General features: G+C 42.7%; 1 protein-coding gene across 4 annotated transcripts in view; it reads right to left on the reverse strand.

Moving 5' to 3' along the window:
* Nucleotides 1-1,059: 1,059 nt before the first annotated feature.
* ELOVL5 (ELOVL fatty acid elongase 5) overlaps nt 1,060-16,467 on the reverse strand; it is a 78,703-nt gene continuing 63,295 nt past the window's right edge. For all 4 annotated transcript variants that reach the window (XM_017542889.2, XM_037743608.1, XM_017542890.2 and 1 more), the window contains 5 exons: nt 9,962-10,039; nt 8,813-8,984; nt 6,603-6,727; nt 4,266-4,400; nt 1,060-2,922 (listed from right to left, as the gene is read on the reverse strand). In XM_017542889.2, the coding sequence (XP_017398378.1) occupies nt 2,782-2,922; nt 4,266-4,400; nt 6,603-6,727; nt 8,813-8,984; nt 9,962-10,039 (651 nt within the window). In that variant the 3' untranslated portion in view covers nt 1,060-2,781. The remainder of the gene's footprint in view (nt 2,923-4,265; nt 4,401-6,602; nt 6,728-8,812; nt 8,985-9,961; nt 10,040-16,467) is intronic.

The raw sequence follows: 16,467 nt of genomic DNA on the forward strand, positions 1-16,467 counted from the left end.
CTTTCTAGTTTTATCAGTATCACCATTTTAACGTGATAATGACAATTTTAAAGTGATATTGACGAACTAAAAAGCACCTAAAAGCCAAGACTGAGCTTATACTGGGGACCATATGGTATGAAGTAGATGGAAGGAAGATGGACCATCCATGTCATCCCTCCTGTTGTAGACATGAGGGTACCTGTTTAGTCAAACAGAGTGGGATAGGCTGGGAAGGGCCACAACCTGGGACATAAAATGATCTTTGGCAAAGAAAACGATTGAGCTTTAGGTCAAAGGGGAGGAAACCTCATCACTCAACAGTAGAGGTCAGCAAACTATGGGCACAGGCATTCTGTTTTGTAAATAAAGTTTTTTGTTTTTTTTTTTAAGAGATGGGGTCTCACTCTGTTGTCCAGGCTGGAGTGTGGTCACATGATCCTAACACCATAACCTCGAACTCATGGGTTCAAGCGATCTTTGGCTTCATCCTCCTAAGCAGCTGGGACTGCTGGTGTATACCACTATGCCCAGCTAATTCAAAAAAATTTTTTGTAGAGATGGGGTCTTGCTGTGTTGTCCAAGCTTGTAAATAAAGTCTGATTAGATCACAACCATGCCCATTCATTTACATATTGTCTCTGGCTGTTTTTGTGCTTCACAATGACACAGTTAAGTGGCTGCAACAGGGACTGTATGTCCTGCAAAGCATGAAACATTTTCCAACTGGTTCTTTTCAGAAAAAAATTTTGCAGACCTATGGTCTAGGCCTAGGAAAGTAATTCTAACATTCTTGGGGTAAAGGGAGAGACTGGGGCCAATGGAAGGAAGGATAAGGGAGCACGTTTAGTGCTGGAACCTTTAGTGGGATTACCTGGAGGTGGCAGAGAGGACAGCATTAGGGTGGAAACCACCACTCCGCCTTATTATGCAGGGTCCCTCCTCATGAGAACTAAGCAATAATATGACCTTTCAAACTGAATTATTTACGTCCATTTGTGTTAAGTTCCTAGAGGGTGAATTAAGTGGATTTTTCTCCAGTTCTTCAGAATTGGCAGCACAAAAAATGTAAAACGCAGGCACAGGTAATCAAAAATGTTTTAATGATTACTGTTTAGACATTTAACAATGTGGGTATATCCAGGTGAGCTAAGCACACTTTGACGGCACACTATTGAATGTTATAATTTCTGTATTGAAATATGTAAAGACACCTGCAAATTAGTACCTAGGAATGAAGACATACATTTATAAATATATACATTCTAGGTTTGATAAGGTAAATGTAAACAGATGCCATGACTCCTTTTCAAACAGAAATCCCACAAGACTAATAGAGAACCAGTAGATTCCCTATAATATGAATGTGCAAAATTAAAGCATGGTAAACTGATATTTACATAAATATCAAACCAACAATTAGTTTATACATTGTCAATGACCTTCTCAGATATGTCATGAGTGGTTCCACGAATATCTTTCCCCCAGTGGAGAAGGTATTCAGAGGCTAAATTCCAACACTTTAAAATAATACACATCATAGGCCTTATCTGTTTGACCACTGCCTCAAATGTATGAGACATGATTTTATGATAAGCAGTCTACTATTTTTAAACAATAGATTCTAAGCAGAAAGAAATTACAAGTACTATTAGATATACATTAAACAAGTTACCCCTATCAAATTTCTCAATTATCTTATGCTGTAGCTATACTTGATTTTACCTTAAAAGTTTTTAACGTCCTTTCCCCCCCCAACTTTGTTAATTTTGGTAAACTAGGCACATTTTACAAGGAAGTCTGTGTCAAAACAGATTAACAGTACAGAAATCAGTCCAAATTTAGACCCTGGCAACCAGTTCCCCATTGCTCATCTATGGGACTCTGTCGAATGGTAAAGACACAATCATCTCTCTTGAAAAGTATACATCCTCTCTCGCACTGGTGGGAAAGCAAAATGGACTTTTTGTTTGCTGTATAAAAACACATAGCACTTCAGAAATTAAAAATGGCCTACTCGCCCTACACCCTTCCTAAAATCTTGAGGACAAAGAATATATATTTAAGTTTCATCAAGACTGCTTTAGAAGCCCCCCCTTTTTACATTATTAATAGTGGCAATCAAAATAAAAAAATAAGATCTGTTAAAAAGTTAAACTGACTGTTCCACTAGATTTGAGCCTGCTTGATTCAAAGCCAATAGTATAAAACTGAAGGTGCCGTGTCTGGTTTCACATCTAGAAGTCACTGGAAATTATATGTCACATTAGTTTCATAAATCACGGTCTTTGATTTTTTTCTAAACAGAGCTATTACAAATTAATACAAACTTGAAACATACCCTAATTTAAACTAATAAGCTTTGGGCCCTGCTTTTTAAACTTTAAGGCATGTGTGTTTCTCTACCATAACAACATTGTACAAATTTACATTTACAATCACATGCATGATCTACAGTTAAAAAAAAAGTTTGGATTACAGTGTTTTTAAATTGTGAATCACAATTCAGCACCTATCATGTTATAACTAATAAGGCAACAGCAGTGTTGTATACTACAATAATACTCCCTTTCCACAGTCTAGCGCAGGGGTCAATGAGAGCCCAGAAATGTTAGAAATCTTATCCCTACTTATATAATCTGTATACGTTTTCTAGGGGTTTTGAATTGATGAAAAAGGTCCTACATGAATCACACTATTGTAGGCCAGACTAGTTACAGCAGCTGTTAACGAGCATCGGGGCACAACTCATATTGTGCTTACAATCAGATGACGTGGTCTGGAGGGTTTCATTCTTTGTCTTCAATCCTTCCGCAGCTTCCTTGGCTTCACATTGTTTTCCAGGGGTGAAAAGCTGTTGGTGTGTCCGTTTGCAGCCACGGACCCATTCTGGTGGTCCTTCAGGTGGTCTTTCCTTCGGGAGGCCTCCTTCCTGTTGTACGTCTAAAATGTGTAAGGACAGATGAGAGCCAAATGGCCACGGACAGTTTTCTTTACAGGGAACTTTACTGGGAACTGCAACCCTAACACTAGGCCTAGTTTCCTTTTAAGATTAAACCTTATCAAGGAGAAACTCCTGTGGTCAAGTATCCATGGTTAAATTTTTTGTCACTGGTTTCAATCATTTTTTTTTTTTTTTTTTTTTTTTTTTTTTTGAGGCTTAGCCTGAGGTAAGTTAACTGAATCACAGGCTGCAAAAGAAATGCCATTTAAAATGTCACGTAGAAAATTCAATTTACACTTACTCTGCTTTGCCTTTTAGTATCTGGATGGCAGATGACAGGGGTTATGTGGCCAAATTGGTCTTTCCCACCTGGCAGTAGCTCTCTCAACACCCACATCCCTTGTTCGTCTTCAAAATTTCCTCACTGCCTTAGCGACTATCTCAGCCTTAATGAACAAAGTGCTGTGCTGCTGTAAGCAGTTAGAATAAATGTGATTTCAGCTTCATTGGGTTCTATCCTTTCACCTTCCTTGTACCTGCTGTATGTCCCACAGTGCAGCCATGAACTACGAAGCCCAGAAGTATATGACCTCAACTTGAACTCAAGCCACACACAGGTGCCTGTGGGCACACAGGAGGAAAGGACAAATGTCTGAGCCTCAGGACTCGCAACCTCTGCCCTTGCTCCTGACCTCCGTGTTTTGCCCAGATGAGCAGGCCTTATGGCTACAAGGCACTGACAACAATGGCAGGACCCATGTCACCCGGGTGTGACGCATGACAGGAGAATCAGCAGTGGCTGCAAATGTGGTCAGGCTCACTGGAGAGGATCTGCCCTAAATGGGCCTTTCTGTGAGCAAGACCTATGTTACCAGATCATACACTTAGGAATGAACTGAATCCTTACACCTGAGGACTGAGTGTGTAAGAAAGCTGGGACAAAAAAGCAGGTCTCAGTATCTGAGAACTGTGATAAAAATCTCCTCCAAAATTTCATTTAGCCATGACGTTCAGGGTAGTGAACTGAGAGATTTCGAACTGAAATCACCTCTCATGTCTCTGCTGCAGGTCAGAGGGAAGCTACACAGGGTTCTGCTGCACAGCTTTCCATTTCCCAGGGGAATCCCAAGACTTCCTCACCCAGGTTCTACAACAGGGCTCGAGAGTGTCTTCCAGTGAGCTGTGAGCCCCTAGAGGCAGGGGCTGCCCTTGTCATAGTGGCTCCATGAGAGGCCAGAGCCTGTCACCCAGCAAGGGCTCCACATGCCCATTAAGTGAACAGATGAGGGCCTTTGTTGGTAAAGGACCCAGATACTGAGTGCCAGGGAAGAGTGAGATTTACCTGAATATAGAAGTTTGTGAAGAGAGCAATCAGGGAAATCATGTATCCAATCTGGAAATACAACCAACCAAGAGGGAACGTGCATGGCCAGATGACCCCGCAGCTGGTCTGGATGATTGTCAGCACAAACTGAAGCTAGGGGAACAGAGGGGACGCAGCTGAGTAGGGACAGGGCATGCAGGAGGCCCCACACAAGGCAGACTTTTTACCCAGCATCATCTCAGTTTCTGAATTAACACTTACTACCCTTTCTGCAGGTACAGCAGTCAGTCACTTCATGAACACAACACATACACTTATCCCAAACTCTAGGTGTGTTTGTCTTGTATATATTCTTCCTCCGCCGTCCAGGTTACTTAAACTACCTTCTCCAAAATTCAAGGACACACTATAGAGATATGAAACTTTTTGTTTAGTTTTTATTTTTGGAGAAGGAAGAGTGAGCGTGTATGTTTAAAGGGCACAGATAACATCACTGCAGGACGTGCCATCTGGCTGGACATTCTTCCAACTTCTTATCCATGTACCCTTCTGGTTTGGTGAAGGCTGATGGGTAGATTTAAACCCTTACTGGCAAACAATGTTAAGTGCATTGATTATTTTTGATGAATAAAGCTTGAAATGCATGTGAACTGCTTAGGGAAAGGGTGAAAAAAATGTTTTAAAACGTCTAGACTCTGCGCACTGTATTTCTGGCAGCTCCAATGTTTCTATGTAGAGTTTTTTTTTTTTTTTTTTTAAATTTTGAGACAGGGTCTTGCTATGTTGCCCAGGGTGGCCTCGAACTCCTAGGTTCAAGATATCCTTCTAACTCAGCCTCTTGAGTAACTGGGACTCCAAGCCATAACATAACTGTGCCTGGCTGTCTGCCTTCTCTTTTTTAAGGTTAGTACTGCAGGCTGAGGAGTAACTGGGAGTGCTGCTTAAAATAAATCCTGATGACCTGGGTAAGCTTAATCTTTCATCTAAAAGTACAGAGCCTAATAGGAGACCAACTTTGCCAGTTTGTTTTTTTAAATTCTGCTTCCGTCAGACCCAAAACTGTGTGGTATAAATCAATTTCTGCATCGTTTCTCCGTAAGTATAACAAGGAGGTTAATCAACGTTTTTCCTTTTTCACAGGTGGGTGAGAAAAAATTAACAAGGACTGTACAGCAGCTGGCAGAGAGGTGATAATGAAATGTCAAACACTTAAGTTGCTCAGAAGATTTTCTCAGACCTTTTTTTGAGATTGTTATTTTTAAATATTGGAAAATCATAATTGACCTGAAGGGATCTGAATCAGCTTGGTCTTTTTAGAAAAATGTGTAAATAAGGCAAGGCAAGGGCAAAGGCGTTTAAGGTCCACACCCCTCAGACAGCTAGCTTTGGCCTATTGTCTCAGCGTCATCTATAAAGTGGGAACAATAATATAGGGGTTTTTTGGTAGAGACAGGGTCTCTATGTTTCCCGGGCTGGTCTTAAACTCCTGGCCTCAAGCGATCCTTCTCCTGCCTCAACCTCCCAAAATGCTGCAATTACAGGGGTGAACCACTGTGCCTGACCTGGGGACAATAATATGAAATCAGGCTACTGGAACAATCTATGTAAAATCATTTACTTAGTATGAGTGCCCAACATGTGCTAAACACTTAGGAAATGTGAGTGTTTAACATGAGCAATAGTAGTATTAATTAGTTCATAAAAGAATTCATGAGAGGAGAGAAAGAGGTTACCTCTAATATACTGATAAATGGAGAAGGCTTAATAAAGGATGGTGAGAAGAATCAGGTGAAGTGGCCTGGCCCTGGCAGTAAACCAGGGCAGGGAGCCGTTAACTAGAGCAAACACGCCATCCTCACCAACAGGTGCTCCACTGCATGGGGGCTGAGGGGTCACCCATACCTGCCAGACAAATATCCTTGCTGTCCAGTAATAAGGCTACAGAGACCCTGGACTCAATACTACCTACAGCTCCTTCTAACCCCCCTGGGGACACATAATTTTCATTTTGGACTATAATTAGAAAACACACACACACACACACACACACACACACAGAGACATGCATATGTCCTTATGTGCACAAACTCAGAAGAGCTGAACTCGAAGTTGGCAAATTAGATTCTAGCCTTCTTTCTACAATTCAACTAGCTGTACATCCATGGTCACAGTTTCACTATCAAGTCAAAATAAGAAAATTCCCTTATCTACCCACTTCAAGGAATTTAATTATATTGAATGAGAAAGGGTGAAGAAGAGACAGATTCTTAGATACTATTACATAACAATAAAGCCAGGAAGAGGTCTGTATCCACCAGGAAGCAATTCCTGGGGGAAAGAGGCCAAGTCACTCACCAACTGCCCCTGGGTGATGTACTTCTTCCACCACAGGTATGGGCGCATGGAAGGGACGGACGACAAACCATAGTACGAGTACATGAGGACGTGGATGAAGCTATTAAGTGTGGCACCAAAATAAGCTGCAGGAACAGAGGGATTTGGAAAGGAGAATGTATCAGTGTTTTAAACAGAACGGGAGGTGGGTGGAAATCCAAGATTCTTTTTGAATCAGAAAAAGAGATGATTTCCAACAGAGCTGACAAACACTGCAGCAGCAAGCACTGCATGGATGCGTAATGAGAATTCAATCTCCACTTGGGTAGGCAGCCACCAGGAGGCTCGGAGCCCAGGGGTCAGCTGTAGCTGCTAGTGGGGCATCTGACACGAAGCCACGACACCACCTGCACCACTACGGCACCTACAGGCTTTGTGGCCAGATCCCCCCAACTGCCCAGAGGCAGCTGCTTTTCTTTACGGGCACAACTGCCTCAGACATGCTCTCTGAAGACTGGAGGAAGACAGCTGATGGGCAACATGCTCAAAAATGGCTGTTTCTATACATTTGCTGGAGTTGAGAGAGGTCTTTGAAGCCACCTTCTAATTATTCCCCAGGACTGCAGTGCTGAGGTCATACATTTTTGTTAAAAATAAAGTCAAGAGTCTAGCTCCTTAGAGATAAAACAGCCATCTTATCACATCATTTTCAATATCTAGTAGGACCACTAATTCTTTTTCCAGACCCTGTCCTCCTAGACAGTCAACAACTAATCAAAGCTATCTTGCTTTTCCCTGTGCAGCTGGAAGTGTACAAGCCTGGTGTTAGGGAAGTTTCTACTCTTGGCTATGACAGGAGTTGGCTGTGTGACTTTGGACCCATCACATTCACTCCCTGGTTCAGTTTCTCATGGGCCAAGTGGAACTAATTAAATCTGTCCTCCTTCTAAAAGTTCTCTAAACATTTAAAGCACTCTTCAAATGTAGGGAGGGGCTGTTTCTATTAGAAAGTTGGGTCAGTTACCCCACCATCATGAGCTGTGACAGTGGGAGGAAGAGGCAGCAGAAAGCCCCAGCTCTACCCACCTTTCTGGGGACTCAGTTTTCTCCCAAACCCAGAGGATCTGTATTTAGACTAAAGTTTTTTTTTTTTTTTCCTAGTTCTAGAATTCCATGACATTGTCAATCTTGGTGAGCTCAGGTAACCAAGGGCAGTGCTATCCTGGTGAAAATATATCCACAAATAGACCCATAGGTTCTCAGTTAAATTCTTCAGTGTTGGGATGACAGAATTTTTGATTGAGACATTTGTCAAAATTCCCGGACTAAATCTGAAGGTGGCAATCTCTAAAATTGTTAAGAAACTTTAGACTACAAGCTTTCCAAAAACCAGGTACAGCCTTAGAGAATTTATATCAAGTTTTGGTGCTTGTTATAGAAGACACCCAGATCACCATGCTTCAGGGAATATGAGGGTTGTGAGAACATGTGAAGACTTCTTAATGCATGACAGCTAAAGCTGTATTTCAAAATGAGCCTTGCTCCCTGGTACTCATGCAACAGTGTGATCCTATTTTCCTTGCCTGCCCCTGTCAAACACTTCCACACTGTAGAGATGGATCAGAAAGAATATAGAACAGTTGTCCTCCAAGACAGAGAACATTGTACCTATTTCTTTTTTTTTTTTTTTTTAGACAGTCTCACTCTGTCACCCAGGCTGGAGACCATGCCCATATGAGGTTATGGGTGTGGTCTCGGCTCACTGCAACCTCTGCATCCTAGGTTCAAGTGATTCTCTTGCCACAGCCTCCTGGATAGCTGAGATTACAGGAGCCTGACGCCACGCAGGGCTCATTTTTTGTATTTTTAGTAGAGATGGGGTTCCACCATGTTGGCCAGGCTGGTCTTGAACTCCTGACCTCGGGATCCGCCTGCCTCGGCCTCCCATGGTGCTGGGATTACAGGCGTGAGCCACCACGCGCAGCCTGTATCTATTAATATGCCCCCAGTGGTATCTACCTCATCTTGCCCAATCAGCACAGAAAAGTTTACTTAACTACAAAAACAGTTTTATGTGCATAGGTAGATAAACCATCGTTAAAAGCAACTTGAACACAAAGCTGAAAGCCTGACCTAGATATTTAGAGAAACAGCACCTTTTCTGAAAGCCTTCGTTTCAACTCTCTTCCCGACTCACACCTGTTCTCCAAGTCCCCGTGTCTAATACTTACAGTGGCCACAGGGGACCCAGTTCATCACAAACCACCAGATGTTCAGCATCGAGGCATGGTGGTAGACATGCAGGACCGTGATCTGGTGGTTGTTCTTGCGCAGGATGAAGAAGAAGGTGTCCATAAACTCTATGAGTTTGGAGAAGTAGTACCACCAGAGGACACGGATAATCTAAGAGGAAAGGGTCAAAGATTTAAGGCTTATCCTCATGGCTTCTCTGAAATATTGCCGCTGACATGTTTCACTAACATCCAAAAATCTGATGTCACCTCGGAGAAGCCCGAGTGGCCCAACGGCTCTTAATGTCCTTCAGTGGCTGGACCTCTGGCCACTCTCCAAGTACCTTTAACCAAAGAATATGATTGGGTTGGGACAGCAGGAGGGGTTTGAAATGACTTCAGGGAATGTTTTAAAAGGGTCCCTGACACACTTCGAGACTAACAAAAGCAGGAGGCTCGAGGTTCAAAACCTTGAAGTTTGTCTATTCCCTCTGGAAGCCGCCTGCAGAGCCATTAGCAGACAAAAAACATCCGAGAAACGCTTTTGATTTCAGGGGCTGGCATGGGGCAGCTGACCTGATATGAGACACAGAAGAAAAAGAATCAGAACCTTCCGTGTCAGGTCTCTGCCCAATTAAACATGTCAAACAGGTGCTCTAAAGAGATGACTGCCCATGCTGAGCTGTGACTATCAGCCTCTGATTTAAAAGAAACCTCATGAGTGGAAATCAGATTTTATTTTTAACACCACTACTCGGAAAAAAAGTACTTAGACGAATGATTTTAAAAATTTAAGACATCGCTCTTACGATTGTTTGTATAAATATACTGACAAATGCATGTGATTTTTCCTGCCAACAGTTAACAGGAGTTATTTTTACAGAGAGGGATGCTTTAGTTTTTATTTTATACCTTTCATGTTCAAATATTCATACCATGTGTATATACTGCCTTTTTTATTCTTTTAAAAAAGTCAACAGGGATTGCCTGGGCAGTGAGGTTATGGGCCATTTTGTATTTTATACAATTTTTTTATTTAAAAAACCCAACACTTATAAATTGATGTGGGTATGTCAGAGGGACATGGGAGTCAATAAGAAAAGCTCCCAATAACCAAAGTGGAAATAATTCAACTAACGACATAAGTACCTTCATATCTGATTCTCCTGCGGTGCGTGTGCCCTGACAGAAGAAGTTGTATTTGCCTTCCCACACTCCTGTTACTAACTAAAAAAGAAGAAAAAGCCAGTCACCAACAGCATCAGAGCCATGTAAAGTCCTGATTGAACTTTATTATAGTTGCAGAATCTGTGAAAATTTACCTCGGGCTGTGCTGAGCCAAGTTTGCTCTGAGAGAAAACAATTGTAGGGAAGTATAAACAAAAGGAATGCTTTAATGACTTTAGCCTCAAATTCCTAAGGGGTGGGGCTTGAAAGGCACTCCTAGGCTGCTGCCCTCAGAGACCCTCCTTTACCATGCTGCCTCTGCAAGAACCCTCAGCCTTTCACCCCCTTGGTCCTAGTACATGTGCTCAGACCAATCCAATTACAGGCGACTTGCTCTGCCTCGCAGAGGCCTCTGGCCGCTTTCCCTAAGCCAGTGTTCCTCAAACTTGAGTGTGCAGCATCAGAATTACCTGAGGGTGAGTTATTAACAAAACATGGGTCCCTGGTACTGTTTATGATCCAGTAGGTCTGGGGGCCAAGAATCTGTATTGCTAGCAAGGTCCAGGTGATACTGATGCTGCTGATGTGGAAACCATACTCTGAGAACCACTGCTGTGGGCCCAGGGATAGTTTAGTCCAACTTTATCTTCATCATTTTCTGTTGTACAATCATCTGGATCCGTGAATTAGGCTTCACAGACTGAAGAAGTTGTGCCCATGCCTCAGAATCACTTGCAGCACAGTAGACACTGTGCTATCATAGAGAGGATCCCAGAATTGGGGTGCAGGCTCTACGTCACAGCCTGGCAGTTACCACTGGTCCACCCCTCTCAATAGGCCAGAGATAACTGCAGCGCTGGGATGTAGAGTCTGCACCCCAATTCTTGCGTTCCCTGTCCTTAAACACAAGAATTTAGCTTGGCGAGCAACAGAGATTCTTCCCAGGGAACAAGAGGCGATTAAGATGATCTGAAGACACCATGTAATATTTCCACCCAACGTGACCCTAGAAATAAATGCCAAAAATGGGTGCAGCCGCTGCACTCACACTGGGTATCCTGCTTTCTGATTTTTCTTTGGTTATCTTTCTTCTTGCCATTTTCCTTCTGCTTTGTCACCTTCTACACATAAAAAAGCACTGAGAGTTAACAGGTTTTTCATGGCCAAAGAAGAGCACAAGGATTTAGCATGGGGAAGCTCAGTTCATGACAAAGAACCATGGGTTAGGAGGAAGGCTTGAGTGCTGGCCCAGCACCTGGGGCTAGTCGGCTAATTCCCGTGGGCTCTCGTGTTTACTGTAAAAGGATGAGGTTGAACTAAATTATCTCTAAAGGGTCTGTTACAATCTTCTGTAACTTCATGTTAACATTTCAAAAAGAGATCAGTACCCATGTGCTAATTCGTTTGAAGACAGATTAACTTTTTGGTCTTATACCACTCTCTAAAGTCATGGTCAGTCAAGCAGGATCCATGCAGGCCGATGAGAAGTTCTAAGAAGCAAGACACAAAGTCTGAATTCAAAGTGGGGTGGAGGTGGGGGGAGGAAGCTGGCATGTGCTCTTGACACCTGGGGTCGAGAGGAAAGGCTCGGCTTAGCACAGGGCACTCTTTGCTGCCCTTCTTTCCATCCCGGGGGGAAACTGAGGAACTACCTCCTGTGGCTTGAGGGTACAGAAAGGGAACTGGTGCTTCTTGATGAAATGTTCACAGGATGACCGTGAATGAGAAAAATAAGGACAATGCAGTAAGGTTTGCATGAAAATAAATTCGTGCAATGTAAAAGATACTCTTTTTTAAAACAGCAGCTTTTCTTGGTAAAATTAAAAACCACTAACATATGACTGTCTTCATCAGAGATATTTTTGGAAATTTTACCATTTTATGAATCTTAAATCTGGAACCTACCATCACTGTTTTTTCCAGCGACTATTTTGGTTTATGGTGTCCTGAGACATCCTGAGTTGGTTTTACTTTTGTCAGTTTTAAAATAGGATGGCTGCTGTGTGCGCACGCGTGGAGGTGTGGATGACTGCATTCATGAATGTCTACCTTGGCAGGGGTGGGGAAAATCAAGAGAGCTCTCTGGATTAGAAGAGGACAAATCCTCTCTTGTAATTCTGCAGGTGCCTCACTCTCAAGGATGAGTACGAACTGAAGGCGTCTTGTTAACTCAGCAGAAGGGACTCTTGGACACATGCTCCTTTCTTTTTAAGAAGGAATCCAGGTGGGATTACCTTGACTCTTTAAACAAGTTAATCTAAAATTGCATTTGCCCCCCCTCCCCAACCCCATAAATGGGGAAGGGGAATCCATGTATAAAACACCTGCTGTCTTTGGAGGCTAAGGAACTCAAGCCTGGGTATTGGGTGGTGGGCTTTTTTCACTCCTGAAGCATAAACCAGATATACACACAAGAAGCTGCTCACCCAGTGCCACTCCACTTGACCTAAGCCTACCATTCCTCTGCCACCTGTTGAGGTTCCTCAGGAGCTCCATCATGCTTCAATGCAACACTCCCTCCATTGCTGCTGCCACCTAACACTTCTACTGGGGCCGCTGTGCCCCTCAAACCACTGAATTCCGTATTTCCATATTTAAAATCCTCCAGTGATTCATCATTGCCTTTGGAATAAAACCCTGACTCCTAGGTGCAGTGTCCAGGTATTTCGTCTTCAGTAATGTTCTCCCAAGTTTATCTACCACTCCTCCCCTACCTACAGGCAAACTGGACCTCTTCCTATTCTCCAAACATGCCCTTCCTTAACCACGACACAGTGCCAAGGGGAAAGAGCATGGGTTTGAGTATTTCCCCATTAAACCCTAGCTTTCTCACGTTTTGCTAGGTGACCTTGGGTAAACATATTCCGAAATTTTAAACTTCAGTTTCCTGGGTCCTCAAATGGGATAAACATAGGCTCCCCCAGTGAAGTACATAATGCCTGTCTCACCTAATGTAGTACATAGGATTAAACATAAGTGTTGGTAGTGACCGTTATTTAACTCTTTTCAACTAGAATGTTCTCTGCACCCATGTACCCCATCTCCAGCACTCAAAATCCTATCCATTCTTCGAAGTTCTGTTAAAATTCTATTTTCTTCATGGTTACTCCCTTGAGCAATAGAGCCTGAGGTCTATTCTCCTTCCTCTTCCCTCCCTCACCTCTCTAGGACGTTTAGCTGTTTGCTCACATGCTCCCTTTGCTAACGGGCCTGTTTTGTGCTCTTCTGTAACATTTCGAAAGGTGGTGACTGTGGCTCCTGCATCCGCATCAACATATTCCAGCACAGGGATTAATGCACCAGAGATGTCAAACAAATACTTGCTAAACTAATGACAAAGAGTTCAAGACTGCCATTTCTTTCCCCTAAATCTAGGTCTAATGTTTCATGTGCAGCAACAAAACAGAGCTTCATTTCATTTCTGCTTTGCAAATGGAAAAATGAAAATACCTGAAAGTATTTTAAATGAGGCTTGACTTTGTGATGATATTCATCTGAACCCTGTTCACAATATGAAAACTCTTCATCATCAATTTCATAATGGGGACATGGAAATTCTCAAATCTCCCTGGCTTCAGAGAGGATAGAATAATTTAACAAATCAAGACCAAGAACCTGAGTTGAAGCTTATCCACCTAAGATCCTCATCAAACCTCCATAAAATGGGTTAGTAGTAGAGGGCTCTGCTCCCTCCATTCCCCCTCAGAGGATAGCAATGTGTCCATGGGTAGTGAACTCCAAAGGTGCTCAAAGCAAAGGACTGGCCCTTCCTCTAGCCCCACTAGGAGCACATCACAGGAGACAATCCTCTAGTCAAAGTCATGTTAGACAGCTTTCCCTTAGGGGCTCAGGTCTGACTTCTTTCCAAAGAGCTGTTTTGGTCAATTTCTCAGAAATTTCTTCAAGTTGCATTTAAATAGACACTACAGGGTGACAGGACTCAGTAGGCTGGAGAAAGTGAAGTACTGAAAATAAAGGCAGGTGTCTGTCTACCTTGGACTTCTGACAATCAGCTCGAAGGAGGGCAGGATTATGCTACAATGAAAAAGCAGGCCATCACAAACACCTATGCAATTTTCCATACCATTGCCAACTCCGAGAAACACCCAGGGGCATTATTTCCATGGCTTTTCAAGGAACTCAGATACAAACAGTACCACTGCAAAGCTTTATGTGCTTCCTCCACCCTTGGAGTAAAGCAAACCTTAATTAGGCCAAGAGCATGTGAAGAGCTATAATTAAAAGCTAGCTACAAGCTTTCTTTTCTCCATATGATATAAAGTTAATAACCCTAATGGTTTCATGTACCTTTTCAATGAAAGCAAAAAATTCAGGTGAGTACCATACCTGGTTCTGGATGACGTAATTCATGGAGTCACAATCTTTTTTCTTTGAGACGGGGTCTGGCTGTGTTGCTCAGGTTGGTATGCAGTGGCAGAATCTCAGCTCACTGCAACCTCTACCTCCTGGGCTCAAGCCATCCTCCCACCTAAGTAGCTGGGACTATAGGTGTACGCTGTCACCCCCAGCTAATTTTTATATTTTTTTTTGTAGAGATGGGGTTTCAGCATTTTATGCAGGCTGGTCTTAAACCCCTGAGCTCAAGGGATCTGCTCGCTTTGGCCACCCAAAGTGCTGGGATTTAAGGCGTGAGCCCCTGCACCCAGCCAGGAGTCAATCATTTTTAATGCTGAGTTGACTTTTCCCATCTAATAACACATTTAACCACAAACGATTTGTAACCTTTAGCATGATAACCATTTCCATGGCACTTTCTGGAATGCTACTGAAACAGGAAACAAGGTCACTTGAAACACTTAAAGAAAAAATAGGGAAACATCACCTTGGGTGGCCCTTATCAGCCATTAACATCAGCATCCCAAGACCTCGGAGCAACAAGATAACCCCTTTCCAAAGAAGGCTGGCTGCTTTGAGTGATAAGAGCTGCAAATAGAGACAATTTGCCTTCCTCCTTTCCTATTTGAATACCCTTTATTTCTTTTTCTTGCCTGATTGCTCTGGCTAGAACTTCCAATACTATATTGAATAGGAGTGGTGAGAGGGCATCCTTGTCTAGTGTCAGATTTCAAAGGGAATGCTTCCAGTTTTTGCCCATTCAGTATGATACTTGCTGTTGGTTTGTCGTATACAGCTTTTATTATTTTGAGATACTTTTATTATTTTGAGAACCCTCAATAAACTAGACTAGAAATGTCTAGTTTATTGAGGGTTTTTAGCATAAAGGGCTGTTGAATTTTGTCAAAGGCCTTCTCTGCATCAATTGAGAGAATCATGTGGTTTTTGTCTTTGGTTCTGTTTATGTGGTGAATTACGTTTATAGACTTGGGTATGTTGAACCAGCCTTGCATCCCTGGGATGAAGCCTACTTGATCATGGTGGATCAGCTTTTTGACGTGCTGTTGCAATCGGTTTGCCAGTATTTTATTGAAGATTTTTGCATCTATATTCATCATGGATACTGGCCTGAAGTTTTCTTTTCTTGTTGAGTCTCTGTCAGGTTTTGGTATCAGGATGATGTTGGTCTCATAAAATGATTTGGGAAGGATTCCCTCTTTTTGGATTGTTTGAAACAGTTTCAGAAGGAAAGGTACCAGCTCCTCTTTGTATGTCTGGTAGAATTTGGCTGTGAACCCGTCTGGACCTGGGCTTTGTTTGGGTGGTAAGCTCTTAATTGCTGCCTCAACTTCAGACCTTGTTTTTGGTCTATTCAGGATTTTGGCTTCTTCCTGGTTTAGGCTTGGGAGGATGCAAGTGTCCAGGAATTTATCCATTTCTTCCAGGTTTACTAGTTTATGTGCATAGAGATGTTCGTAATAATCTCTGAGGATGGTTTGTATTTCTGTGGAATCACTAGTCATTAAAGAAATGCAAATCAAAACTACATTGAGATACCACCTCACGCCAGTTAGGATGGCGATCATTAAAAAATCTGGAGACAACAGATACTGGAGAGGATGTGGAGAAACAGGAACACTTTTACACTGTTAGTGGGAGTGTAAATTAGTTCAACCATTGTGGAAGACAGTGTGGCAACTCCTCAAGGACCTAGACATAGAAATTCCATTTGACCCAGCAATCCCATTACTAGGTATATATCCAAAGGATTATAAATTGTTCTACTATAAGGACACATGCACATGAATGTTCACTGCAGCACTGTTTACAATAGCAAAGACCTGGAACCAACCCAAATACCCACTGATCATAGACTGGACAGGGAAAATGTGGCACATATACACCATGGAATAACTATGCAGCCATTAAAAACGATGAGTTCGTGTCCTTTGTAGGGACATGGATGAACCTGGAAACCATCATTCTCAGCAAACTGACACAAGAACAGAAAATTAAACACCGCATGTTCTCAAGGCATAGGTGGGCGTTAAACAATGAGAACACATGGACACAGGGAGGGGAGCATCACACACTGGGGTCTGTAGGGGGGAATAGGGGAGGGACAGCGGGGG

The sequence above is a fragment of the Cebus imitator genome, unplaced genomic scaffold (assembly GCF_001604975.1).
Source record: "Cebus imitator isolate Cc_AM_T3 unplaced genomic scaffold, Cebus_imitator-1.0 Scaffold148, whole genome shotgun sequence".
Taxonomy (NCBI): domain Eukaryota; kingdom Metazoa; phylum Chordata; class Mammalia; order Primates; family Cebidae; genus Cebus; species Cebus imitator.